At 46.0% G+C, this 27,866-nt stretch overlaps 1 protein-coding gene across 1 annotated transcript in view; it reads left to right on the plus strand.

The window, feature by feature from the left end:
• Positions 1-422: 422 nt before the first annotated feature.
• Positions 423-27,866, plus strand: part of LOC144167317 (xaa-Arg dipeptidase-like) — a 33,670-nt gene continuing 6,226 nt past the window's right edge. The window contains exons 1-5 of the mRNA XM_077696614.1: positions 423-643; positions 3,396-3,606; positions 9,225-9,391; positions 11,631-11,780; positions 19,278-19,413. Of these exons, the coding sequence (XP_077552740.1) occupies positions 641-643; positions 3,396-3,606; positions 9,225-9,391; positions 11,631-11,780; positions 19,278-19,413 (667 nt within the window). The 5' untranslated portion in view covers positions 423-640. The remainder of the gene's footprint in view (positions 644-3,395; positions 3,607-9,224; positions 9,392-11,630; positions 11,781-19,277; positions 19,414-27,866) is intronic.

A 27,866-nucleotide genomic window follows, 5' to 3' on the forward strand; every position in this document is an offset into this window, starting at 1 on the left:
ATACTGAAAAGAAAGCTAAACCCAGAGAAAGATTTCAGCGAATGTGGCGCGAAATGGTGTAGTGTGCAAAGCCTATCTTCAATAGCATCTTTAACCAAAACGTCCAATTGTGTATCGTTTCGGTCATACTGTCTCTAATCTTGCGATTTCTACCAGAGACCCTGCGTGTAAATAATCGTAACCTGATTTCGCACTGCCGCCTTGCGAGATTCCCTCTCCAGGGAACGTTTTCGGGGCGACTGAAGGATACCTTATCGCCACGCGCCCGGGATCGACAACCTCCACTGTCAAAAACTGGGGTCGTCGCCTTTTGTGACCAAACTTGGCAGCACACACGCCGATCCTGCTATCTTATCTGCACGATGTTTATAGCTTGACCTTTGTGCAGGAAAAAACGTCGTCGTTCTCTTGTTGGGCAGCTGTCAGCGGAAAGTCCGTTGAATGTGCCTGTCGGAGCACGGTTAGGCAATTCCATCCGCACAATAAGAAACGGCAAAGCTTTACGCCGTGCTGGCCCATGCCACACATACGAGAGAGGTCATAATATAACAGCCACCTTATCAAAGATCAGTCTGGGTTGTGTTACAACCTGCAGCTTTCTGGCTATTTTTCACCCAGCGACAATCGCGGAGCTGCAGCAATGGTATGTACGTCTCTCCTCTTCACCGTTGGCGCTGCATGCGTGAGGGCCGAAAAAATACATTTTGGCGGCAAGGAAAGTGGATGTTTAAAGGATACACGTGCTGTATGAAATGGTACTTGGTTTATTGATGGATTGATTGATTGGTTGATTGATTGATTGATTGACTGTCTTTGTTCGACAAGGAGGCTCGCACTTAGGAGAGGAAGTTAGATTATAGGAAGGGAAAAGGTAGGCGACACTTCTTCATGTTCTCAGTCGCGGATGCCACCTTCTGTGATTTTGCAGGTTCGCTTTAGATTTCTTTGCCGAGTTTGCTTTTAGCGCATAGCGGCAAATTTATCCGAGTTAAGGAGATTTGCTAAAAGGTTCGATAAATACTGAGAAAGGCAGCCGATAGCACTGCTAATGATCCTGCAGTGATGAATCAAATAGTAGATGTCCGGTACTAGTCGTACAGTGCGGAAGGTGTACGGGGGTGTATTCGGACTGTCTTAGTGGACAGGTGTATGTTAAGTGCTACCGAAAATAGCGAGAGCTGGGGCAGTTTGTCTGCCACTATTAGAGCTCCACTAGAAGCACAGAAAGGGAGCAGGCAACACTGGAATGTAACAAGTTATCTAAAACGCGTAATTGGCGCATAAAAGCAATAATGTAGCTCATTACTTTAACGTAAGCATCTCAATCTTTCTGGCTACGTGCGTTTCCTCTGAAATGATAAGCGTAATTGTGTTTTCGCAGTTTCAGTTTTCCGCAATACAGGGTGTCCCAGCTATCATGCACCAAGATTTCAAAAACGAGCAATAGAGTTACTGGAAGGGAACTTAGTGCATAATGTTTGTAGTACTGTGGAGAAGCGGACAGTACTGTTTTCGTTAATGAGACTTGACTAAATAATTGTAATTAATTATCTAACTCGAGAAATACTGTCCTAATAATTGAAGTGTCAATGATGCACTTGAAGGTTCCCACGAGGGGCATCTAAGTGCGGTATTTTCAGTGACGAACTAATTGCATACTCATTTATTCTAACTGATAAAGAAAACCCGCGAAATATGAAAAATACCACGTGATGGCGCTTCCGCGCACATTATAAAGCAGCGTCCCCAAATAAGCTGAATAAAAGCAACTGCTTGGCCTGTCACCCGCCCTAAGAGACAGCGCATCACCTTGACAATGGCATGCATGAAAGGAGCAGCAACAGCAAGATTCGCGAGGCGCGAGTGCAGATAAGGCACAAACTTGGTCGCAAGTTCTTCGTCCTTTCTTTTGTTTGTTTCATTCTGGCTAATTACTCAAAGGTAGCCTGTTTGCGAGCATTGCTTTACAATGCGCGCGGAGGCGCCGTCACGTGGTATTTTTTGTATTTCGCGGGTTTTCTTTATCAGTCAGAATAAATCAGTACGCAATTAGTTCGTCGCTCAAAATACCGCATTTAGATGCCCCTCGTGGGTACCGACAAGTGCTTAACTGACACTCTAGTGGTTAGGACAGTACTTCACGAGTTAGATAATTAGTTACAATTAATTAAGTTTCATTAACGGAAAAAATGGTGTCCGCTTCTCACGGTACTCCAGACATTAAGCTGTAGGTTTATTTCGGGTTGCGCCATTAGTTTTTTTAATGTTGGTGCATGATAGCTGGAACACCCTATAGCGGATGCGATAACATTTCTATACCTCTTTGGTGCACACAAGGTTAGTAAAATATCCGCTTCACCTATGACGTACGAAATGATGAAATATTCTTTCTGAAATATTCGCAACGCGCGGCAGTTCACGCCTTCGTATAATATTTCCGGATGCGTCAAATTTGGGGGAACACTGCCCTAGTCGTTACGCCTGTGGGCTGTTGTGCGTGGAATTAGTGTGTGGCAGACAGAGCAGCAGTCAAAAAACGTACAGAGAAGCCTTTCTGGGAGTCATTTCAATTATGCGTAAGCAATTTCTTTTATTGTCTGACACGTTGCGGTGACCATGTCGTTTACGGCGACCAGAACGTTCACTGTTTCGCTCATGAGGCCAAGTGTTCATCGTGCATTAGCCGCTGTGTGGACATGATGCGCGTTTGTGCAGTGATGAGGCGCTTGCTTATTCTGTTAAATGGCAGGAGCCGCGGGAATCGCGGCTCGTAGAGGGACCCATTCCGGTGAGAGGAGCGAGAAAATTTATCTGTGCGACAGTGTATCTTCGAACGCGAAGCAAAACACGTGCAGCTGTGCTGCGTTACCTTAGCGAGAGCTTGTACGCATGCAACCGAGGAAGAGCACTCTAGGCGTGCCCTACCTTATATGTGTGTCTGGACAGGCACAGCGATTCCGAAGGCGGCTGGGTTGGTGCACTGGGAACAGCCCGCAGAAATTATTTGCAGAAAGTTGTAAGCTAGGACTATGTGAATATTGTCCAACCCATGTAAGCAGGAGTACCATTGCATTATCTCATTTGCGTACGGAACGACTTCAGTGTGTATTTTATCACTAGCAATCTAAAAAATTCATGAACCATCAAAAATGCGCTTTCGGGTGTCTACATTTTCAATACCGTTCCAATTACGACATGAAATAAGGAATTACGGCGGAAGAGAGGCACGTTCGTAGCCGTCTTCTCAAATAGTTCATCTACGCGTAATTACCGGCTCTATTTCTTACTCATTGAGTGAACGTCGCTGACGCACTAGCCAGCAAACCTTGAAAAAAAAAGGTGCTTTTGTCCGCTTAGTTTTCAGCAGGCGCCGGTCTCTGTTCCCTCGTTTGCAGCAAACGGACGATGCTCGAACAATTGCGGAAGGTGCAATTGCAGCGAAATCAGAGGAAATTAACTCTTTGGGTAGATTTCTGTGGGAGAACCCAGAAATTGCCTTTCAAGAACACCAGGCTCACGACCGTCTCTGCACATTCCTTGAAAATGAGGGCTTCAACGTGAAGCGACACTACGTGCTGGATACGGCTTTCCGGGCTGAATGCGGAGGTAAGTGCTTTTTAAATCGTATCATCAGCAAGAACAAAAACACAGGAGGAATTCGTTAATCAGCCTAATAGAGCCAAAAACGCGGTCCGGCTTACCTCGTGACGCTCAATACGTGCATGCGAAAATTGCAATTGTAAGTACTAGCTTGCTAACTTAGTTCAGGTATTATTGTTTTTGTGTACTGTTTAAGACTCAGAAGGAGTGCAGTGTCAAAAATCAACATTGCATGCTCTTTTACGAAAACGTAATGAATGTGTTTCGCTCTAAGCAATAGTGTTACCGCTGTGCGCCATTGATATCGGCAATTTTAAAAAGTTCTAGTTAAGACAATCAGCACTGCCTTGAAGGCTAAGGGGGAATGAGTCAGCGGGTCAATCGTTTAGGGAGCGGAAGTATAGATATTTCGTGCATGGTACCACTGCCAATATAGTTCTAATGCACACAAAATTTACGCTCATATTTATTAAAGTCCATGAACTTTCACCTCAGTTAAAACTTTCAGTTGTGAAGAAGAGATTGCGGTTTAGAGAGTGTCATAAAAAGGTCATGAATGTTATTCAAGAACATAAAAAAACTCCTCGTACTGCGGATGCGGCGCAGCCGAGGTGTTGGCGCATATGCATTGCCACAAGATTATTTTTGGCAAGAATGGTCCAACAGCAGACCTCAGCACATTGCTTGGCTTCACCGAGTTCTTGAGGAGTTCAAAACGCATTAGTGTTTATGTTAGATGGGAAGGAACCCGTGACTCAAACTGTTAGACCAGATGCTTAAAAGAGGGAAGGCGTAGCTGAAGTTACAGCTTTTCGAGTCTGATCACAAACTGAAGTAGTAAAAGAGCAAAAGGCTACACCATTTCTATGTGAATATTACATGCAAAATGTTGAACATCTCATGATTTCAACTAGAGTCCAGTCGCCATATGGGAGCAGGGCAAACATTACTTAGTTTTTGCAAAGAAAATAAATACAAACAAAGAAGGATGAGAGTGCCTGAAATGTTTAAAAAGTGACAGAAATTAAGTAACAGTCCTTTATACATACTAAGCAGCTGAAAATGTTTACTGTATTTAAATATTTGCTCTAAGCATCAGGCAAAAAATATTTTCCAGAAGTTCAAAAGAAAGAGCGAAAATTTACAAAATCATTTCTTAAACTGTGGAAATCAAGTTTCAGGCCTGTGCAAGAGCTTTACAATTGCAATCCCGCCTCTTTTTGGAATAAGCGTAATCTATGTAAGAAAAAACAGTCTCTATAAACAATGTCATTGTTTATTGTTGTGGCAATGCTGTTACAAAGAAATACCACGGGATTCCAAAAGTGGAAATTGGGTTACGGTGTACGTTGGATCCCAGCTTAACAGTGACCCGTACGTGGGTAACTTGTAATTTATTACCGTTGAGGAAAGGGTCAGGTGCTCGCGGCGTCCGCAGAAAAAAAAACCCTAATTGAGTACAAACCAAGGACAACTCCTGCATGCATGTGTCTTGCAGAAAGTTATATGCAAATCATTCGGCCACTTTGTTACGGACAAGAGAAATGCTTATCTTGGAAGTCACTTGGCGATGGGGCATGCTGCACGTCACTGTTACAGCGCCGGTTCTCTTGCTCTCTATAGTCTGCAAAAAGTCCCAGTTGTGCGTCCCCGTGCATTTATTTCGTGATGCGAAGTGCATCTTTTCGAACTGTCGCAAAATATGTAGCCGGGATTACATAGGATCCCCTGCACAGGCACGTTGTCTTTGCTCTGCATTTGTTTTATCAGTTCTGCCAACCAGGGCGGTACCAGTAACGTTCAGAGTGCCAGGACTACGCGTGGGTTTAAAGCGAAGCTTTAGTGTCTTCACTGACGCCGTTGTACCCAAACACGATCCGCAGGAAAGCCAACTTTCTCTGACGTGGATGATGAATGATTGTGGATGAAGTGGAAGAAACGAATGCTTCACGTGGACGCAATCGTGATCCAATTGTTCCATTTCGCCATGGTCGGAACGGTTAGGACAATCGACAACCAAAAATGCGTCATGAGAAGCATGGCGTTGCTCTGCGTGCGGAAAAGCTGTTAAGCAAAAGACATCGGGCTTAACTTCTCATTTCGAGGCATACGACGTTAGGCTTAACGTCACATTTTCGTGTTTAGCGCCTCAAACTGGCACTAACTCAAAAAATTGCCCACTGAACGCAAACCAGCCGGTCCCTACGCACCCAACCCAACGTTAGGCCTACAGAAGGCACACCCAAGAGTTGCGGTGGGTATTCTGAAAAATGATGGGTCCCTCCAGAGTAGCACGTACTCGCAGTGAGGGATTGACCAACCGAAGAGTCCATTAAAAAAAATCTTGGTTTGCAACCATCCTAGTCATAAGATGGAGGGGCACAGGTTTTTTTATAACACTTGTGCAAATGGCCTTCACCTTTATACTGCATTATTTACATTTGTACAATGGATAACAAAGAGTTAAACTGAACAAATTGGCTTGCGGCAAGTATTTATCAAATCAGACATGCGGCTACAGGGAGAGAGAGAGAGAGAGAGACAGACAGAGAGAGAGAGAGAGAGAGACAGAGAGAGAATAGTCGTTAATGATAGTGGTGAGGTTAGTCTTGCCAAGGAGCTAGCTTGCTACACCAGATGTATGAAAAAATGAAATCGATGAAGAGATGATGATAATGACTGTGATAACGAGGATGCGCTCATTAATAGTCCTGTTTCAAGAGGCTGATCAAGTCCTGTGCTTCGCCGGAAAGACAATAGAGCTTTTGTCACTCGAGATGCTCGTTCTAGCTGCTCTATACCGCGTACGCTGACATAATATGTGGTTCAAGTCCTCGGGCACGTCACAATGAGTGCAGAAGGGGGAAGCGGCCTGTTTCATCTTGAATCGAAAATAACTTGTGTAAGCGACATTTCGCCGCACGCGGTGAACAACAGCTTCGTCATGCTTGGAAAGTCCGTCAGGCATCCTAAAGGAACAGACGTGTCACGCCGTCTTCTAAGCTTCCTTGAGGAGACGCAGCTGCAAACTCGTGGTAAAAGGACACTACCCTTGGCTAATTCGGAGGAGCTTCGGCGGAGCAATTGCCGGCATATCCAGCCAGGCTAACGCCGCCTGATTTCACAACAACCATCACCACCACCACCACATCCCGTGCGGGTCTATGGGGTGAAGCAGCGCGTAATTTTGTGGTGCAACAGCCCATATAGATCGCTGAAATCTCCAGCCAGACTTGGACGCAAGGGCAGAAGCATCTTGTCTGGAGAACGGTATCGGTATTAGCGGTGTGCACGGGCTCGGGCTTACCCGAAATCTCGGGCCTGGCCCGGCAAGTGGGCCGGGCTCGGGCCACCCGACTTAGTTTTCACCCGGGCCCGGGCCGGACTCGGGCCGAAATGTAAATGCTTCGGATGGGCCGGGCCGTCCTGACGGCCCAGGCTGGCCCGGCACCATGAAGCAATACTTAGGTTTTATATGATATCACAGAAACTACATGTTGCTGACGCGGTAAAAGCACGGGTCAGGTTTTTTTTACATTCCACGGGACTTATCGTTACGTCCTGAGGCACATGTAAGCGTAAGGCAAGCCGGTAAGTGTGAGAGATCTGCAACTGCTTGTCTTGGGATGAACTGAGCAACACATGCGGCTCAGCGACACACCGACTAGGAAAGTACAACGAATGACAATTCAGCGTGACTAGTTTCCACCTCTAGGTTCGGGCGAAAACAAGTTTTCTAGATGGAACCCTTTGAACTGCAAGCACTGATAGAGAAACCTGCATCTCCATCTGGTTTCTGTAGCAGTGCCCTCTTCAGAGTTTCGTTTCTTTCTCTGAGCCAACAAAAGTGAAGCTGCCAAAGACTGAGGTGGCAACTCAACTTTAGTTTTGCTCTTTGTTTTGGCGGGAAAACACGGTGGCGACGTAGCTGGTGGTAGGAGGTGGCCGGCAGACGAAGGCGAAAGGAAAAGCGCAACAGGGGATTAGGGTGGTTTAAATTCGCCAACAGCCGCATAAACAGTAACACTCAATATGATTGAAACTTTATAGATAAGCGATATGAGTCGGTATAGAACGCAGTGAAGCGGCAACGATAACATGTGCATAAATGCACGCGTGTACTTTGCGTCTCAATAAAAAGAAGGGACCGAGTCCGACATCCCTATATGCTCTTGAGAAAAGGAAATGTATACGGAAGAAACAACAAAGCAAGTACACACCCTGTTTAAACAAACACGAACCGGCTGGTCCCCTGGCATACAGGTTCCATTTCTGGATAGCAATCGCAAGATTCAGGATCAAATGCCCAGGGTGCCATTCTATTTTTAATTGTTTGTTTGAATTCACCTATGGCACATTATGGATTTCTACACAAAATGCCGGGTGGTTTTGTCCCGGTTAGGTGAGCTCCAGCTCTTTTTTTTTTTTACTTTTCAGTGCTTTGGGCCATGTCGGTTTCGGCTACTTTTCTTGAATATTTTTCAATATTACCATGAATTTGTCCGTGGTTGAAGGGTTTTTAGTTTATTTTTTTTAGGTTGGGCGGGTCGGTCACCTCTATGTCGGTTTAAATTCTTTGCCATGTAGCTGAGCGAAGGACAGCTGCGGTAGGGATATGCGCATGATTGTTATGTTTCATTGGAGTTGTTTTGCCTGTTTAATGTTGGTTTTGCCTGTTATCATTTCCCTTACGAGGCATTTTACCGCCTTTAGGTAGTTTTCGCTTCCAAATATGCCCCAATCAGGCGCGGGCCCCTACGCTATTGGGGTTGGAAACACGCAGCCGGGCCGGGCCGGGGCCTGGGTCATAATGTTAAGGTCTCAGGCCGGGCCGGGCCGGCCCGTCGGCCTTCTTCGTCGGGTCGGGCCGGGCCTACTGCCATAAACACCGGACCCAGGCTGGGCTCGGGCCCAAATGTTCGGCCCGTTCACAGCTCTAATCGGTATCATTGGCCCGTGCAGATTATGCGCTATCGATACCGCAGTGTCCACCTTAAAGTTCCCAGTTATACCACAGTGGGCAGGAATCCACTGAAGCTCTACTTGATGGTGTGCATTCAGAGCTTGTTAGTGCAATGAATGGATGTCGAAAACAAGCTGATCTTTCGGGTACGATTTTAAGCACTGAAGGGCCGCCCGAGAATCCGTGAAGATTGCCCACTGTCGTGCTAGTTTCTCGGTGATGTAGGCGAAAGCAGCACGCAGAGCAGTAAGTTCGGTGACCAATTGATGTCGTCCTGTGGCTAAACGTTGCACTGAAGGCGGTACGGGAAGACGGAAACCAGAGGCACTTGAGTTTCGGACTACCACGAAGGTCGGAATACAGCGCTTCAACCCCTGGGGGCTATACTGCAATAAAAAAATAAATACTGGTCCGCATACTCTGGCAAAAAACAGGTTTAACTTTAATTATAGAGCAGCTGCTAAAGACGCTCTGTTGTTAAAATGGATATATTAAGTAGCGTAGGGTAAAATTTATGAAATTAGGTATGCGTGAGGGTTTTTTGGTAGCGCCGTAAACCGAAAGTCAGAGAAATGATGTCGTCAGTTCTGTTTTACACCTTCTTTTACTACCAAGTAACCTTAACGGGTATCATTTTGTTTATTTTTTTCTACTGCTCCAGCCGGTTCGCCAGTCGTGGCTCTCCTGTGTGAGTACGACGCCCTGCCAGGCCTAGGCCATGGTTGTGGTCACAACCTCATCGCCGAAAGTGCGCTCGCTGCAGCAGTGGCACTGCGAAATCTTCTACGACGGCATGAAGAATTGCTGGGAACAACGCCAGAAGGAAAAGTGAGCGAGAAGTTCTGGCCTGTCCGAAACATGAATAGTTATATCCTGACAACGTGCCTTCCCGGGAAGTGCCTCTTCATGGCTGTGGTCAGGGTACAGGGCTACATATAATTGGCCGTTATGCGGACCGTGCACGCAGAAAAAAATCGCTGTCATGCAGTTTTTAAGATAATACATTAGCTGTTTCGAACCCGCCGTGACGATATCCAATTTACTTGGCGCTGAATTTTGAGTGACCATATTGGAATGCTAGTTAACGCGGCGTGGAAGTCGCTTGGACGATCTCCCGTTATCGCAATCCCTGACCAAATTTTGCGGCCATTCTAGAAGACATTCCATCTGTGTTTAAAAGACACGTGGTACTGCGGTTCGGTGTAGAATTAGACGACTGTGGCTACGAATGTGCATTTGTCTTATTGCATCTTTTCCGCCAGTTATTTTGCCTGTTCGAGCATAAGTTCACGCAAACAAGCAATGTTTTCACTATAGCTGAGCTGCCACCTGTCTTAGCGACAATATAGGCTGTTGAAGGATGAATTGAATTTAAAAAGGTTCTTAAGTCATAAACCGGTACTCGCAGCTTCAAGTACTATGATCTTATGTTGATTAGCATAGCTTCAGTCTTGAAGTTAGGGCTACCAAAAGTATGGGCTAGAAAGAGAAGGGAAAACGATGATGATGACCCTTTCGCGTTCATATCTTTAGCGGCAGAAGCGTAGATGCCCCCTGCGTTTAGTCGTGTATATTACCAGCTGACGGAATATGTAGTATTCTTTTGTTGCAGAACAGCGGGGAGAGAGAAAAGCGATGAGAGCCAACCTATGGGACATATACGGCCTTCTGGAAGGCCGAAAAAAATTATTCTGCTCTCCCAACCTTGCCAGTTTCCTGTAACACATGATGACATTCAATTTTCGTTAGGCACAATTTAAAAATACCTTGCTTCTTATGCTATCCATATAAAACCCATTACATTCACACCCTTGTTTGGTGTGAAATACAATTCTTCAGCAAAAGCGAAAAATTTGGAGGTTGTTGAGAAGTGCCCACTTCGACATCTTTGGATTGCACCCAAACGTTAAGAACTGCAACGCTTTTTTTTCTTACAAGTAGAAGAGCCCGCGCAATTTGCATCCGGTCACTTTCTTTTTGTTATCTTTTTATTCGTTTTATGCCCGGTGGCAAAATAGCGCATTGAAAAAATCTGTTTGAGCAGTTTGCTGCAAATATGGCAGTGCGTCAGAGCACTGTTTGTCAGCTTTACGCAGACATATATGCACATCCCTATTAAACATCAGGAAACTTCAGTCTGCTTACGGGCTTTGAAGACGATAGTCTGACCATACTTATTAACTACTTGTTTTGTGCTACATCGTTTTTGCTTCTCTTTCTTGGCTTCAGTTCGTTCGTGTTTTGGCGTAAATCACTTCGACCGCGCCCTTCTTTTTTGTTGCACAGTCGTGCTTGCGTCTCTGCTTCGCTATTGCTTCGTCGTCTTACGGCACGAATTACGCCAGAAAGAAGACTGGCCCACGCAACACCTTCACTAAAATGAGGCTTCTGCGTCGCTGGTGGGCACTTGCACTGATGTGACGTCACATTGAGGTGTCACGCGGCACGCACTGTTCAAGACATTTTACGGTTTCATTAATAAGTTTGTGAGGCCTTGGCAGGCGATCCGTGATTAGGATCACTAGTGCGATGACAGCGTGTTCAGTATTAAAAGAGGGAATTAGAAAAAAAAGACCGCTGGAGAGTATGACATAGATAGAAAAGAAATCAAAAGCGTACAAAAATTTACAATATTAAAGTCCAAAAACTTTTTTCTTAACTCCCCGTACTCTGCACAACTTTTCGTGTATTTTCTTTGTTTTTGCTTTTATTCGGCAGCTTCATTAGACAACTGATAGCCATTGTGCAAGCAGATGACAAAGCCGCGTGTACTTGCTGAATTGCAGAGAACATAAAATTAATTATCGGTAGCCGTTGTTCCAGATCGGTATGATCATACTATTCCTCTTTACTTCCCCGGAATCACAATATTTTCAGGAGGTCACTCGGCTACTCCCGCAGCCCCACACGTCAACCGTAGATCTTTTAGCAGTGCCACAACTGCAATGATGACTAACTTCAAGATGAATGTTGTTATAGGTATTCGGCATTGTGCGAACGCAGTTAGGCGTGAAAAGCGCCAAAAATATAATTTTTATGTCAGGCTGAGTTTTTCTCTTTGACTCAGGTCGTAGTACTTGGCACGCCCGCTGAAGAGGGTGGCATGGGCAAGGAGTTCTTGCTGAAGGCCGGGGCATTCGAAGGCGTCGACGCAGCTCTCATGGCTCACCCAGGAAAATCGGGCTGTTTGCGGTTGCTGCTGGCGGCCAAGTGTACGGTCAGTGCGTGTTATGCCCTCTGAAAAGCGTTTGAAAGAGGCGACACAAACAAAGCTGGGCAATTGTCCTGGCAGTGATAGCAAAAAATATTCTGTTGGATTCAAAACCCGCTCCTCCGATATCTACCACATTATTATGATGATGATGATTACCACGACAAACTTTTATTCAGTATCAATCAATGGGTTTTTTCAAACCCTTGCAAGGAGTCGGCTAGTATGCCTTGGGACCTGGCGGGTGTCCGAACATTATTGATGATCTTCCGTTAAGCTCCTAGGTCTGAGCTGAGAATCAGAGCCTCCCAAGTATCTATGGTGTGTGTGCCGTCTGATATCTGTGGGCACGTCTATATTATTGGGACCTTGCTTGCCGCGCTTTCGCAATGTTTGCATTTATGTTCAAATTGGCCTGGCTAGAGTTTACTAAGCAGTAACGAATTTGGGTAGGTTCCAATCTCGAGATTGCCTCTTCCTTTCTTCAGAGTTTGCGATCCGCGTCTGGGTATTTCTTCCTTGTTATTCTGTGGTATTGTGTTATTTCTAGGTAAGTCAGTATCCTGTCTTTTTCTGGGATTATGTGTCTATGGAGGGTGTGCCCAAGCCTGCTTACGCAGATGCCACCAAAGTCTCCTTTTTTTTTTAAAGGCTCGCTTCAAAATGGGGTGGCCGACCTCACTTTGGATGATGTCGTTCTTTTTTTGTTATTACCCCGTTATCGACCGCTAAGAGCCTGGTCACTTTATGCCCCTGCATCCTAATTTCACAAGGACAGAACTGTTGTTCAAAGAAGAAAAGGAATGAAAAAAACCCGCCCTCATCTTCCCACGGGGGGAACTCGAGTAAATGCGTCGCAGAGTGGTGGGGGTATCGCGTGAATGTTGCGTAATTGGGTATTGTTTCGAAATGTTTAATTGTTATTTCGTCTTTATTATTCTCATTTATTGAATGAAGTAGAAGCGAAGGCAAGGAGTGTAAAGTTAAAGTCTGTCTTTATTGCTTGGTGCCGTCAAGCAAAGCGTCAAGTCAAGCGAAAGCCAAGCAAAGACGCCCTTGACTGAATTCCGAATGCGCGCCCCGCTGCTTATATACACACCTCCCGTGTTCGAGGGAGAGGAGTACGGGAGAGAGACGCGCATGCGCACACTTCCGTACACAAGCGCGCGAACTTTCCACGCAACCCTCCACGTCGTTATCACATTTACACGCCCTGCCGCCGTTACTGTTGAGCGCGAGGCAGCGCACGGGTAGCTACGACGCATGCACGCACAGACGTGCTTCCCCCGCACCGCCGCAGCTGTTGTTGAGAGCGACGGAGCGCACGGGGTACACGCGCTCCTCCCGCACCGCCGCACCTGTTTTTGAGAGCGAGGAGGGGACGGGGGAGAGACGCGCACCTGCGCCTTGACGCGACGCGCATGCGCAGTGAGCGTGTGGACGGCGCCGACAACATCGACGAGTGACATCGCGAGCCTAAAAAATGCTCCGCATTTAAAAGGAAGTGCATCGGCCTACTTCAAAAGGGCAGAGTGTAAGATGGGAAGAGAGCCCAGCCTGCACCACAAACATATAGCTGGGACTCAGAAAGGACAGTCGAATCGTGGAATCAATGCTTTGCCTACATTGAACGTCAGCCAGGCGGAAATCGCTTCCATTCTAACAAACCCGTCGGTTTCATTATTACCCGCTTCATGACTCCACATGTTGAACAATCCTCCGCCCCACCCCGCCTGCACACAAAAATAAAACCGAGGGTATGTGGAGTACTCCCAACACCCCAAAGGTTTTGAACTTTGGATGATGTTAATGTGTTTGTTAGCTTTCTCTCCTATTCTCTACTCCGGCCATATTTTTACTTTACCTGTATTTCTTCGGGAAAGGGGGAGGGGGGTGCGGACAGGCAGGCATGCCACCAAAATGAAATCCTTGTTTTCTGTAAAGCAAGGAATACTTAGATGGGTCAGATATTAGCTATTGTGACTCGACGTTTTCTTCGCACAGCCCCGCCACATCGCTTACACAAAAAAAAAACCCGCCCGCATCTTCCCACGGGGGGAACTCGAGTAAAAGCGTCGCAGAGTGGTGGGGGTATCGCGTGAATGTTGCGTAATTGGGTATGGTTTGGGAATGCTTAATTGTTATTTCGTCTTTATTATTCTTATTTATTCAATGAAGGAGAAGCGAAGGCAAGGAGTGTAAAGTTAAAGTCTGTCTTTGTTGCTTGGTGCCGTCAAGCAAAGCGTCAAGTCAAGCGAAAGCCAAAAGCCAAACAAAGACGCCCTTGACTGAATTCCGAACGCGCGCTCCGCCGCTTATATACACACCGCCCGCGTTCGAGGGGGAGGAGTACGGGGGAGAGACGCGCATGCGCACACTTCCGTGCACAAGCGCGCGAACTTTCCACGCACCCACCACGCCGTTATCACGTGTACACGCCCTGCCGCCGTTGCTGTTGAGCGCGACGCAGCGCACGGGTAGCTACGACGCAAGCGCGCACAGACGCGCTCCCCCCGCACCGCCGCAGCTGTTGTTGAGAGCGACGGAGCGCACGGGGTACACGCGCTCCTCCCGCATCGCCGCACCTGTTGTTGAGAGCGAGTAGGGTACGGGGGAGAGACGCGCACCGGCGCCTCGACGCGACGCGCATGCGCAGTGAGCGTTTGGACGACAACATTGACGAGTGACATCGCGAGCCTAAGAAATGCTCCGCATTTAAAAAAAATATCGGCCGAAATCACATTCGCGGTGGTATTGCCCGTTCCTGCGGTGCTGACATTAAAGAATTTCAGCATCGGCTACCGGAGGCTTATGCTACGGCGGCAGGCTGCCGGGACCCGAGTGCACAGGCGAAGGCCGGGAGGGCGAGGAGTTTGCCCTACAGCGGAGCGAACGCGCGGGCATGGCGAAAGCCCGCCCCCAGAACAAATCCACCCTACAGGAAAGAAAGCGGGTGGCGGTCTCGGCTACCCGCCGCCGTAGCGTCAGCGGACGGTATCCGCTATGCTAAAACTTTTTATTGCTTTATTACGCCATTGAAGGGCCGTGTTTAACCCGAGCGGATCGCGCTCTTTCTTCCTTTTGCATCACTATTACTGCCTTCGAAGACCGCACATATGACCGCGCATAAATGGTGGCTCCGCAACCAAATATGTAGGGTGTATAAGGGGCAGCATGGTCAGAAAAACATGAAATGCCTTTGGAGTGAGATTCAGGCCGCGTCGGGAGGTTGTTCTTGATAATGATGACGATGTTGCGCTGAAAGGATTTTCGCAGGTACCAACAAGGAGGGATTGGCCAGAGCTAACTCGGTTACTGAAATTCGTGAGCCCCCCCATACATAATTTATTTCCGGAAAGACAGTGGCCGTAAAATCAAACTTCGTTATGAATAAAATCCGAATTACCCATTAATTAGCACCCTTCAGCAATTCAAGCGGCCTGAAGCAGGAAGAAAATCTTGAATAAATTTATATATATCCCGTTTTGCATACCCCAGAATTGTTGCTCCAATAGATAATATATAATTGGAATCGGTAAAGTCAACCCCAAACGCTCAATTTGGTCCTTTAAAAGCAGTTGTCTATGCCGAGAAATGGCGACAGGCGCCAAAGAAATGTTCGATTGTTTCCGGGACCTGACACCACGCACATAATTCCTTAGGCGAAAGCCCTGTTCTGAAGAGATAGGAATTTAGCTTTCGAGTCCTCCAGCGCTGCTCGGTGAAGGTCACTTCGAATTGCCGAGAACCACTAAAATGAACATTCCACCCGAATTTTATATGTTCACACACTTCAAATGATAGCAGTAAATCTGAACTAGTAGCGCCTAAATGCCAATATCGTCTTTATCTTGAGGATACAAAAAGAGCTAGATTAGGTGAGCCCAATTTAACGGGAGCTGTGACAGCAAGATTACCTTATGGACCACTAGGTCGTTGCCCTTGATGTCTGTATGGCCAGGGACCGAAGCCAAATGTACCTCCTTCACATGCCTTGGAACGAAAAACAATCGTGAGCGGTACACTGGGGAGTCAGAAGAGGAAGTTAATGCCGATATAACTGACATCAAATCCGAAAATATGATCACTTCTTTTACATTCTGCAGTACTTTACATAGACCTAGAGCTATTGTTAAAAATTTTGCCATAAAAACTGGGACGGCACTCCGGGATTCGTAGCGAATAACTCCAATCTAGACATTGTGAAAATTACCAAATTCCGGTTTCTAGCTATTTCGAGATGCGTCAGTATAAATCCCAGAAGAACCAGGATAAGTGGATAAAAAGTAATTTAAAATACGGGTAATAGAGAGCGTGGGAGAAGTTTTGCAGACGAAGGGAAGAGGTTTCGGAAGAAAAATTCAGTTTCTCGCTCAATAGGGGATACTGGAATTACGTCATATAGTTTAACAAAAATACAACACAGGCATGGTTGAACGAATTGAACTTGGGAAGAAGTGCTCTTAGGCCACGGGGATGTAAAAAATAAACTCGGCTAACAAATAAATACAGGCTTGGCAGCTCCAGAGGGGGCTTTGTACATGCGGAGGTAAGTTTGAACCGTCAGCAATTGAAATCGTAGCCGGAGTTCAGGAACGCGTGCCTCTAAGTACCAAACCCGGTTAGAGACGAACCGGTGTAAAGCAAGGCAAAATTGAAGGATGCGCCTGTCGAACAGGTATAACGGTGGCAGTTTGTAGATAAGGCAAATGCGAAACAAGACGAAGCCAATTTGTATGACTGGCCGGACGTAGGATCGGTACAACAACAAAAGTGTCCCGGCGCATTCCTGCTTGTTTCCCACATACTCTTTTCATGCGACCAAATGGTCTCTCCGCATTCGTGACTGATGCGTTAATGTGTATGCCCTGCGCCATGGTGTTGTCTGATACACGCAATGCTCTTTTTCCTTCGCTTGTGAGTGGTACAGGTTGCTTTGAGTGAGGTTGTTAGAATTTTCTGGAAACAAAAACGTCTCTAATGAGTCCTGGCTCTAGGCGAATGGATGCTTCTTCGGTTAGAAACAAAATGTGTGAAGAAAAAACAACTTTGGGAAAGAAAGAAAGATATGTCTTGAGTTCCTTCATTTTATCCAGTTATGATATGCGTGCATGCACGTGCTTGATTTTTTTTAACAGACGTGTAATCTTTTCCGGGTGTATTTGAAGCTGCTCGTGCTGTTTTGTCCACCCAGAAACATCAACAAAATATGAACTCGGCCAACGTTGAAACTCAGAATCTGTACTAAGGTTGTTTTGCACTATTCGAAACATGTCTCATTTCTTAACAAATGTTCGAGAACATGAAACGAAGCTTTGATACAACGAATCTGAGCTACTGTCGCTAGCTGTTCACACAATGTTGGATAAATTAGCATTTACCAGAATCAGGGTGCCCTGTCTGTCGTCCTTTCCACAAATAATATGTGTACGTGTCAGTGTGTCGACCCAGAAAAAATACCTGGTCGTTTATGGTTTGGATTCGGGTAAATTCATTTGTTTTCGGATCATTTCTCGTCCACCTAAATCATGCAGCGAGCCGGTTCGCGAACCGGTTCAGAAGCTTGAACCCGTTCTCAAACCGGTTCAGAGTTGAATTATTATCGAAGTGCGAAGAACGTTTTGTAGCGAAACGTTACCATAAAACTAACTAGAATTTTTGTTGATTCGAAATGCTGTTTTTTATTAGGCTAAACCTTAGGGCAAACATACTGGCCACTTTTTAAACGCGGCCTTACATCATCCTAGGTACTACACAAAACCATCTCCCAAAGACATAACTGCGGGATTTATTGGCGTCTGTTCTTCCGTTTCATTGCACGACTGGACTGCTAACAAGGAGTTAGCAAGTTGATCACTCTTTTTTAGGCATTTCCGTGTTATGTCGCTGCTGACCTTGTGTAGCAGGCGTTTTTCGATGTTTGTTATCTTTACCGGGGAAAACAACTTCCCCGAGGCCATAATGCAGATGAGCGAGTTGCCAAAGGCTAGTTTTTCCAAATGAGGCAACGTGGGCCTCCTTATCACAGACCATGTAGCGTCACAAGCCAAGTGTATAAGAATGCACAATAGAGAAATAGCGCCCTCCGCGGGCAGCGCCACCATCTGTATCGACACCTTCGGGGACACGTCAACCAAGATGGAATGCTGTGTGCATCCCTACATAAAAACAATCCACAAAACTTCTACGTAAAGCGAGCACATAACACCCAACATAACTTTTGATTGGGCTGTGCAAAATACGGCAAATAAAATGCGAAAAAAAATATGAATCAAAACGCGCAAATCAAGGGATTTCTTTCCGTAGAAGTCAAAATGACGCGTGGTTTGGTTATAAAAACATGTCCGGAAATGTGGCTTTGCGAATATACCAATAGCGCGCCATCATAATACCCCAACGAACAGTACTTTTCAATTTTGCGTGTTTGCTACATATCTTCGTGTTCCCGTTTCATTTGCCGCGTATTGTACATGCCAACTTTTTCTATACGAGAGAACATAGTACGACAGACTCTAGGGCAGTCAGTGAACTCGAACGTGTTGTGTCCAACGCTGGGTGCAATTCTAAATTCGAAAGAATGCAATCTCTCAAAATTCGACTTGACACTCTAAATTTTTTAGTGACTGGTTTCTTCTGTTATTCTCCTGTGGTGTGTTTTAAAGACATATTTCAGCGGTTTCCCTTCTCCTTCTCTCCCCCACTTCCTTATTGCATGGGGTCTGCCTCGCTTGCATAAAGTCGATGCCCTGAACCAATGATCACATATGGTTCCCTTAGTGAGGGTAAGCGGGCGCCTCTTAGTTTGTCCCGTCCGTGACGCTGTTGTTCCCTGTTACTATTATATACTAACCAGCCGAAATTTGAACGCTTTTGAGGTGCCAAAAATAGGCACAAGTAAAGATTGAAGCTTGGCAGGTGCGCAGTGCAGCAATCTCGCGGCGTGTTCACCCCCGCCATCCCAGCGAGGAAAACAAAAATCCGGTACATTAAACGTTCCAAAATATGCCGAGAGTGTGACATTTCGTTTGCCCATCTTGCACCCTGCTTTCTCGAGGACACGAGTTGGTCGTGCTCGAGGAGGAGCGACATACCACTGCAATATATTTGCACAGTGCCTTCACGATGTGGCCACGTCGGCAGTGTTTATAGTCGTTCGGGTTATCAGAAGAGAAAAAGTGGGCGAGATTTTACGAAGTTGGTGGTGCGCGAGAGAGAAAAGCTCAGGCCACTGACTACCCGTTATCACAACGGATGGTTGAACCGTTTTGTCGTGATGCGGTACCCGCTAATTCTTTTTGAGGTACAGTTCTGGGCCGGGTGCAGCAAGCTCAAAAATAACGGTTAGGGTTCACCTCCGGCAAAAATACAGGTTCAGTTCGGGCTCGACACCCTAGTTTGCGTGCATTCATCCGCGTAGGTGCAGAAATCTGAACTCGGTCACGTGGTTAGAATTTGGTCTGCTTGCACAAAGACAACGTCCACTGATTTTGGCTTTGTACGCAGCTCAGTGCACTTTTCGAGTGGGGCGAAGATCCGGAGGATGTTGGGGAAGAGCCGCGTGTCATGGACGCTGCCGTCCTCGGCTATGCCAACCTGAGTCTCCTGCGAGAACGTCTTGACCCGGAGTGCAGAATACACGGTGAGCAAACTGAGCGCACTAAAATTTGCGACTTATATTTGCGGTATTGGAGGAAACCGCATTGTTATTGCCGAGTAAGAAGGCTGCACTGTTTCATTTTTATCTGTGTCAGACTGCTTCAAAACTGGCAATATTAGTACAGGAATCTGGATAGGTTACGATAGTTGTGACGCTGCATAAGGACTTTCTAAATAACATGCAGTGAGAAATTAATAAGGGTGCGTGCGGGACACAAGACAATGACTATATATTACCGCAATACAAACAAGCGGAAATTTATTTATTATAAAGCAAAATTAATTTCCATACTTTAAGTGGTCTTTCGTAAAATAATTAAGCAGTCTTTAATCGATACCGAAAATGAAAAAAATCCTGGGCCATCTCCACTAACGTGAATGCTGGGGTGGGGCGAAGCATGCAGTGTATAAGTGTATGCTTGGCGCTTTGCCGTTTTTGCCCACGGAGATGAAATCATTAGGGAGTAGAGGTATACAGCATTGCTTGAAGCACAAAGAGTTCTAGCGCGAGGCGCTAGAAAACGAGTGTCCCGGTGTTTTTTTTAGTACGCGTTATGTTCTAGTTCGAGGCAACAACGAGTGTCCTGGTGTCTTGGTACCGTGACTAGCGCGAGGCAGAGACGAGTGCCCCGGTGTTTTAGTACCGTGACTGCATGGTATGACGACATGAGACGACTACAGCCCGAGCCCCTCAAGGGCTTTTTCCATAAAAGCATTGGAATAGATCAGTGAGCATATAACGCACCCAGGTTCCATTTTTCCAAGAGGTTAGGCAACTGAAAGAAAATTTCGAAGCGCGCGAATGGACCTTGCTGGTGGTGCGGTCAAACACCTTGTCAAATGCGGAGGTACTGGAACACAGTAGTGCATTACATTTTTTCAGAGCAGTTAAGGTACCCTGTAACGCTGCTGTAAAATGGTGCGGAGTACAATCACCTGGACATTATATATTTTTCCCGAATGTGTCTAATCCACATAAAGAGAATTTTAGAAAAAAAGCAAAAGTGTATTACCCGACCCTTATACAACGATGTTAAAGCTAATATATGATATGTTATACATTCAAGCTAAATGTAGTTTCGGGCCCCAAGTAATTAAAAGTTAGGCGGCAGATTTGACCATTATTAATTCTATTTCGCTAACCAGCACGATTTTAGGAAAGGCTTTTCTTGTGACACGCAGCTATTGGAATACACAACCGACTTACACAATAACGTGAACAGTAACTCGCAAACTGATTGTAACTTCCTGGATTTTTCCAAAGTATTTGAGCGTGTAGCCCACTGCCGTTTAATCTGCAAATTATCCGCCCTCCGATTACATTCTCTAACCTTATCTTGGCTTCGTAACTTCCTTTCCATGCGTGAACAGTTTATGGTAGTTAATGGTTCCACTTCGCCGCTTTCCCCTGTCACCTCGGGTGTGCCTCAAGGCAGTGTTCTTGGCGCCTTACTGTTTTATATTTATTAATTAACATGTTGCATGCGACTTTTTGCTGGCGATTGCATAATCTACCGAAAAATAAATAACCCTAGTGACCATGTAACGCTTCAAAATGACCTAAATGTTATCTGCGACTGGTGCAATCCGTGGCAAATGTCTCTGAACTTAACCAAATGCCAAAACATTTCTTTAAGCCGAAAACGCGTTATTTCTAATTTTTCGTACTTCCTAAACAACCATTTAATTACTGACGCTTTAAATTATAAATACCTAGGCGCGCTCTTAACGGCTAACCTTTCATGGTCCACCCACATTAATGCCATATGCGCTAAAGCTTCAAGATCACTGGGATATTTACGTCGAAATCTGCATGCTGCTCCCTCTAACATTCGTCAACTAGCCTATAAAACTTATGTACTACCACAGTTAGAGTTCATTTCTTCCGTTTGGTCCCCCTACCAAAATTACTTATTTGAAAAAATAGAAGCAGTGCAGAATCTGGCTGCACGGTTTATAACCAAGTCATATAACTTCAGCTCAAGCATAACGAAAATAAAACACCATCTTTCACTAAAATTACTGTTTTGCGCCGGCAAATCGCTCTCCTGTGCATTTTTCACAAATACATTCATGGCACCAGATATGATCCTTTGCGCATTATAACCCCTGGTTCCACAGCACACAGATTATCTAACCAACGTAGCTTCGCACGCATCTACGGCACCACCAACGCATTTACTTCATGCGCTCTTCCACGCTCTATCCGCCTGTGGAATGATCTTCGTGATACCTGAATAATCCGGAAATATTCCGTCATCACTTGCAAATCCATTTTTCAGATTAAAAAGGAATGATTCCGTTCGCATCGTTTTTTTCTTAGTTTCACATTGTGTTTTACTTGATGATGTTCTTATTTTTTGTATAATTTTCTTGCCGTTGTGATGATGATGTGATGAAGTCCTTTTTTGACTGCTTACTTGACTTGTTGATAGCTGTATATGACATGACTAATTATTGTATAACGTTTGTTCATTATTTTGGTGTAAATTCCTCCACAAGCCCCCCTTACTCAATGCCCTGCTGGGCCTGTAAGGTACTTTGAATAAATAAATAAATAAATATTACGATGGCAAATTTAAATTTGGCTGCTATTGAATTAAAACACTGAACTTTTTAAAATTTTATTTACAAATGCTGTAGGCCCTTCTCGGGCCCATGCAGTATCTCATGCGGTATTCTTGTGAAAACTCGATTGAATTAGACTATGTTGAATAGTATGATGGAATTTTGGTGGAAAAGCAATTAAACATAGGCAATACGACTTCAAGAAGGCTATAGCTATACATAAAAAGCAGGTGAATCTCCTTGGCAGCAGCAGAATAATTTTTTCGGGTGCGCTTGAAGACACCAACGAAGTAAGCATGCTTTTCATCGTCCTCCCATTCGGTTGCGAAATTCTTCCCAAGAGGGCTGGTCCAATCTTCCTCTTCTTATTCGTCACCTTTATGAAGTGGCTCGTACACAAAGGGCTTGTAAGCGCCGGTGTTCAGGTCAGTCTCGAAATTGTATCTAAGGCAGTAAAACACAAAAAATAACCAGGTTCACTTGGTAGGGGCGGGGGAGACGGGATGAAATTATTGCTTTACATCCCTCAGTTTTATTTCGGTCCCTTCTTCTGTTCAATTTGCCGTCGACCTGCTCAGGCACCTGTAAATATTCTCTTGCTGAAATTATACCGCCATTGCAGCGCCGCCCTGTGTTGGGCGACTTGTTGTTTGTGAAAATTGAGAGACATCGAGCGCTAACAATTACAATTCTGCAGCACTTGTTTCTGCGGGAGAAATATAAGTGTGCACAGGTTTTTAGTAATGCATCAAAACCTGCCCTTAACGTGTGTTGTGCTACGCACACACCCAATTTGGGTGTGGTCTGTAACACCCTGAAGGTCAAAATCAGTTTCATGAAGGAATAATATGATATTTGATGGTTTTAAATCGCCTATTCCAACAGGAAACCCCCAAGTCAATCGTCGTCACAGATTCCCTGAGTATTATACGTGCATTAGAATCCAAGCAGTCTTGTAAAAAGTATGTTATTCATGGAGTTGATAGAGCCATTCTGTCAGCATATGCGTTAAATCTTGAAGTGGCCGTGTCCTCGTTGCGAGCTCATTCTGGGACCACCGGGAACGTGACAGCGGATCAAATGGCCGCTGCTGCTGAAAATACAAATACAGGAACATAACAAACAGTACCCTACACTGACCTTAAGTCACACATAAGGCAACGCCTTCACAAAACAAGGCATGCGCGCTGGAAAGAACAGACAGACCACCAAACACCCGTAATAAATTCACTCTTGGACCATACACCACTAACACACTAAAGTTACGGATACGCCAAAACCATGTAACACACTCCCACCTGCTCATGGGATCTCCAAGACCCGGGTGGAGCAGGTGTGGAGAGGTCCTATCCTTATCTTGTACTTGTATAATGGAAACCACTCGACACAACAGGACACAAACACTTCAGCTAACTCTACACACAACACTTCCCACTGCAACCAGCGTTTTTCCTGCCTGACGATCGCATGTTTTCTGTTAAGCGCGGTTTTACCTATTTATCAGAAGTGAAATTTCTGGGCCTAATATTGTACCACGCATAATCACAACCTGGCCTTCTACACCAGCCATCCTCATTGCCTTTGATTAAATTTTACTTTTGTTCTTGCTGACTGAACCCCTCTTTTCGCGCTCTTTTCCACAGTTGGCCTTGTGCCATTAACATCCAGCCATCATCACCATAGTTTGGTTAAATGGCGCAGCGATTGGGTGCTTTAACGGATTGGCGAATCGATTGGGTGATTTAAATGTTCATAACAACAGATAAGGTCTGACAAGTATTATGTGTGGCTGGGTGATTCAGTTATCTCCACTTTTATGCATTGTATGCAAGTGTGGCAGTCTGGGAAAGTCAGCTGTGCCTGTTCTCCGTGACTTTCAGTCATGATGAGGATAGTTGCCATAAAACACAATGGGCACGCCACCCCAACGTTATCACTTGCCGACCGAATCCATATATAGAAATTATTTGTTAAAGAACTGTGAAACTCGTGATAATGCGAATTCCTCCAAAATAAACTTTATAAGGTTTGTCTAAGCAACTCTTGAAAAGACACAAAGGTTTCATCCTGTCACATCTATCGCCCATCTCTTTCACCTACAAATGCCTCAATTGTAAAATCATATTCACAACGCCTCCACCTCGTATTCTTTTTCTTTACACGACCTTCCAGTACTCGCCCTTATACGTACTCTCGAGCAGAGCTCATGCGCACTGGTCAGGTGGACCTGCAAGACCACCGAAAACTGATTCAGCGCAGCGACATCACGCGGCCACTGAGACTGAGGAGGCCACCCAGCTGATCTTGATTGGCTGGTTGGTACCCTCGAATAATGGCGCATACCCATGCGGGGGATTGGCCAAGAAGCTGCCTATAACGAAGAGGCTGTGTCCTGGTTTATTTTAGGGAAAAAAATAGAATAAACAGAAAAAGATTGAGACAACAAAAAAGAAATCTAGAATTGATTGATTTATTTATTGTGTGGTTTAAGCCGCCGACACTTCACAGGCGATGAGGCCCGCCGTAGGAAGGGCTCCGGATTAATTCTGACCGCCTGGGGATCATTAACATGCGCTGAAATCTAAAACACACGGGCGTTTTTTGCTTTTCGCCTCCATTAGAAAAAAACCCTCCCTCGACCACGAATCGAACCCGCGTCCTGAAAAACGAAAAGAAAAAAAGTCTTGGAATATACCTCAATAGTTTGAAAAAAAATCATGAATTCAGAAACACTTGTCTAGCAGGGCAGCGTGCCTGTCGCCGTAACAACGGAGTGAAATGCGAGGACATCTCTGTGACGAACTCCTACGACCGAAGCACCCAGGGAAAGAACAACGGTGTAGGCAACGGTTGATTAAGCCTATTAAACATATATTCCAGGTGCGTGCGTCGCATCAAGGAAAAGCGGTTGAAATTTAGAAGAAAGTGTTTCTTAGCTTTCGGAGCCTTGCAGAAAGGACATTTAGGAGATAAAGCCTTACCAGTATTGTGCAGATAAAATTTTAAAGGGGTAATTTTGCATTTAGATTTTGATTGCCACCTCGAAACTACGGGATTTGCATAAGTTAGGCTTCCATAAGTAAGAGAGGTGAACATATTCGGAGCATGAACGAAGGGCATCCTGCCGATTGGTTTGTAAATGTTAAGGCGCCTGAACCTCGCCCCGAACGGAATAGTGTCAATTCGACACTTCGCAATACCGGACCACAAAGAGCGAAATTTGCAAATGGGTCTAACAGTTCTTTGAAGATTATCCCTTCGTGGTCAGGGACCCACACTAATCAGATCTCACAAAGCTGGAGTAAACATGGTTGTCGTTCGTTTCCCCGAAGTCCGGTGTCGATCAGGAACCCAATCGCCCGGGCTCCGGTTGATTTGGCAGGAGGCTGGCAGGGCGATGGTGTTGAAGTTCTTGGAGATGGCGGTTGAATTGACGAACTCGAGGCGTTGCGGTTGATTAGGTGAAACGAACAGTTTTATACAGCTATTTACAGTGGGAAAACAGGGTACATGAGTAAAAAATGGCAAAACTTCAAACTGCAGTTCTAAGTGCGTACAAATCACTGGAGCCTCTCAAACTTCGTCTAACTCTCCTATCCTCGGAGCGTACACAAACCGCTCGAGAAACGACGGCCGAGACTCTGTGTCGCCGCAAGATCCGTCTAGTGGCCCGGTACGGCGCTGTACCCTAAACTTCCGACGCGATCCTAACCTCTAGCCTAGGAGACTCACAAATCCCAACCTAGCTTTAACGGCCGAGACTCTTTGTCCCGCCGGGAAATGCTCAGCTCAGCGCTCAGAGAAGAACGATTTTGTAATGGCCAAGTTCGGCCTTATAACACCTCGAGCTCACGCTATCTCGGGAACGCCCCTGTAGCATTCGTACACGCGTAAGGGAGTGCCCAAATTCACGTAGACAGCTGTCACTCAGCGCACTACGGAATATTAAATGAGGTGCCACCATCTTTGGGTCAACGGCCCGCTCACCGACGAGCAAGCAAGCGCGACCTCGCGGGGGGAGGGCGCAAGGCGGTGACAGTGCACTATGCCGACCGGAGCGTGTTAGCAATGGGGGCTCGCGCGGCGCGCGCTCCGACGTCGGTAATTACAACTCCCCGCCGGGCCACCCCGACGATTCTCGGAACCCGGCGTTACCCTCTGCGTTCTCAGTGGGGGATTATCCCGGCGGTATTCGGTCGGCCAGACAATCCGTCTCCCGTGCGCGCCGTGACAAATTGGCGTCTACTGCTCCGCAGTGTTGGCAGTGCTACAAAATATTGATGAAGGTGCTAGCGCAGAGGTTACAAACTGTGATCACACTTCTTGTAGGGCCACACCAGACGTGCGGCATCAAAGGTCGCACAATCACAACGAGTATACACACGGCGAGATGTGTGCTTGAGTGCTGCGACGCCGCTGGAGGCGCCGTCGCGCTTCTCCAGCTTGACCTTGAAAAGGCGTTTGATTGCGTGTGCCATGATATTCTGTTTTCTGTTCTTGACCATGTAAATGTGGGATCTGTCATTAGTGAGGGTGTTGGCCTGGCGTATCGACGGTGCACCACGCGGTTGATTGTAAACAATTCACTGGGAGCGCCCATTAGCGTGCAACGTTCGGTGCGTCAGGGTTGCCCCCTCAGCCCTCTGCTTTTTTGTATTTACATAGAAACGTTGTGTTTAACCATCATACAAAACAACCAGGTTCGAGGATTTCGTGTACACTCTTCTGAAGTCAAGCTTCTCGCTTATGCTGATGACGTTGCAGTTTTCTGTTCAGACAAGGAAAGCGTCACTCTTGTCGTAGAAATCGTGAAACGGTTCGGTGTTGCAACAGGTAGCTTTGTAAACTGGGGAAAGTGTGTGGGATTCTGGCATGGTGATTGGCTGACAACCCCAGACATTTTCGCCAATGTCACTTGGGTCACCCATCCAGTGAAATACTTGGGTATTCCACTGGAGTTTTACAGAGACAGCGAGCCCTACTGGCGTGCGCAAGCTCAGGAGCTGCGTGAGAAAGCGAATAAATGGAGATCCAATGGTTTGTCTATGTTTGCTAGGGCAACTGTGTGCAACATTTTTCTGGCTAGCAAATTATGGTATGTTATGCAAGCGCTGCATTGTTCTCGGGTGAATATGCAACGACTTCACCGCGTGTTCGCTGTATTTGTGTGGGCTTCTACTTGGGAGAGGACCAGTCTAATGAATTTGTTTCGACGAACCTGCGAGGGTGGCTTAGGGCTGACGCACCTTTTTGTAAGACAGCTTGTGAATCGATTTCTGTTTTTGCGGGACGTTCAAGACCCTTTTCTGCGCACAGTACTTCAAGTGCGGCTAATGCGGGCTTTGCCCGAATTCGTAGTTTCTACGAGTAGTATGACAGGGGGCATCTATGGATACTTTAAAGAGATTGTTGTGTCATCCCGGTTTTTGTTTGCTCGATTTTCGATGCACTATTTGGCTAATGTCACGCGGAAAAAATTATATAAGGATGTATGCGATGTGGTCATACCTGTACCAATGTATAGAGTTTTATACCGTGCAGGCCCAGGACAAGATGTTCTAAAAAGGGTTAAGGGAATGGAAGTATCACCAGGAGCGAAGTCTTTCTTCTTTAAACTACACACGGGTACGCTTTCAGTTGCAACATGGATGGAGGGTAAGGGGATTTCTATGCCGTGGGGAACTGACTGCTCTATTTGCAAACAACCGGAAACGGTGGAGCATGTCTTTCTCCATTGTTGGGCAGCAGTGTTTCTATGGGATGTCCTCCAAAGGACACTGCGAAAGGACTTCCCACTTAACCCACATGGAATACGGTTTTTATGTATCGAGAGAGAAGATGGGGTGCCGTACGATCTCGTCATGTTGT

Source organism: Haemaphysalis longicornis, unplaced genomic scaffold (genome assembly GCF_048455015.1).
Source record: "Haemaphysalis longicornis isolate Haplotype H1 unplaced genomic scaffold, Haemaphysalis longicornis Haplotype H1 scaffold_2, whole genome shotgun sequence".
Taxonomy (NCBI): Eukaryota; Metazoa; Arthropoda; class Arachnida; order Ixodida; family Ixodidae; genus Haemaphysalis; species Haemaphysalis longicornis.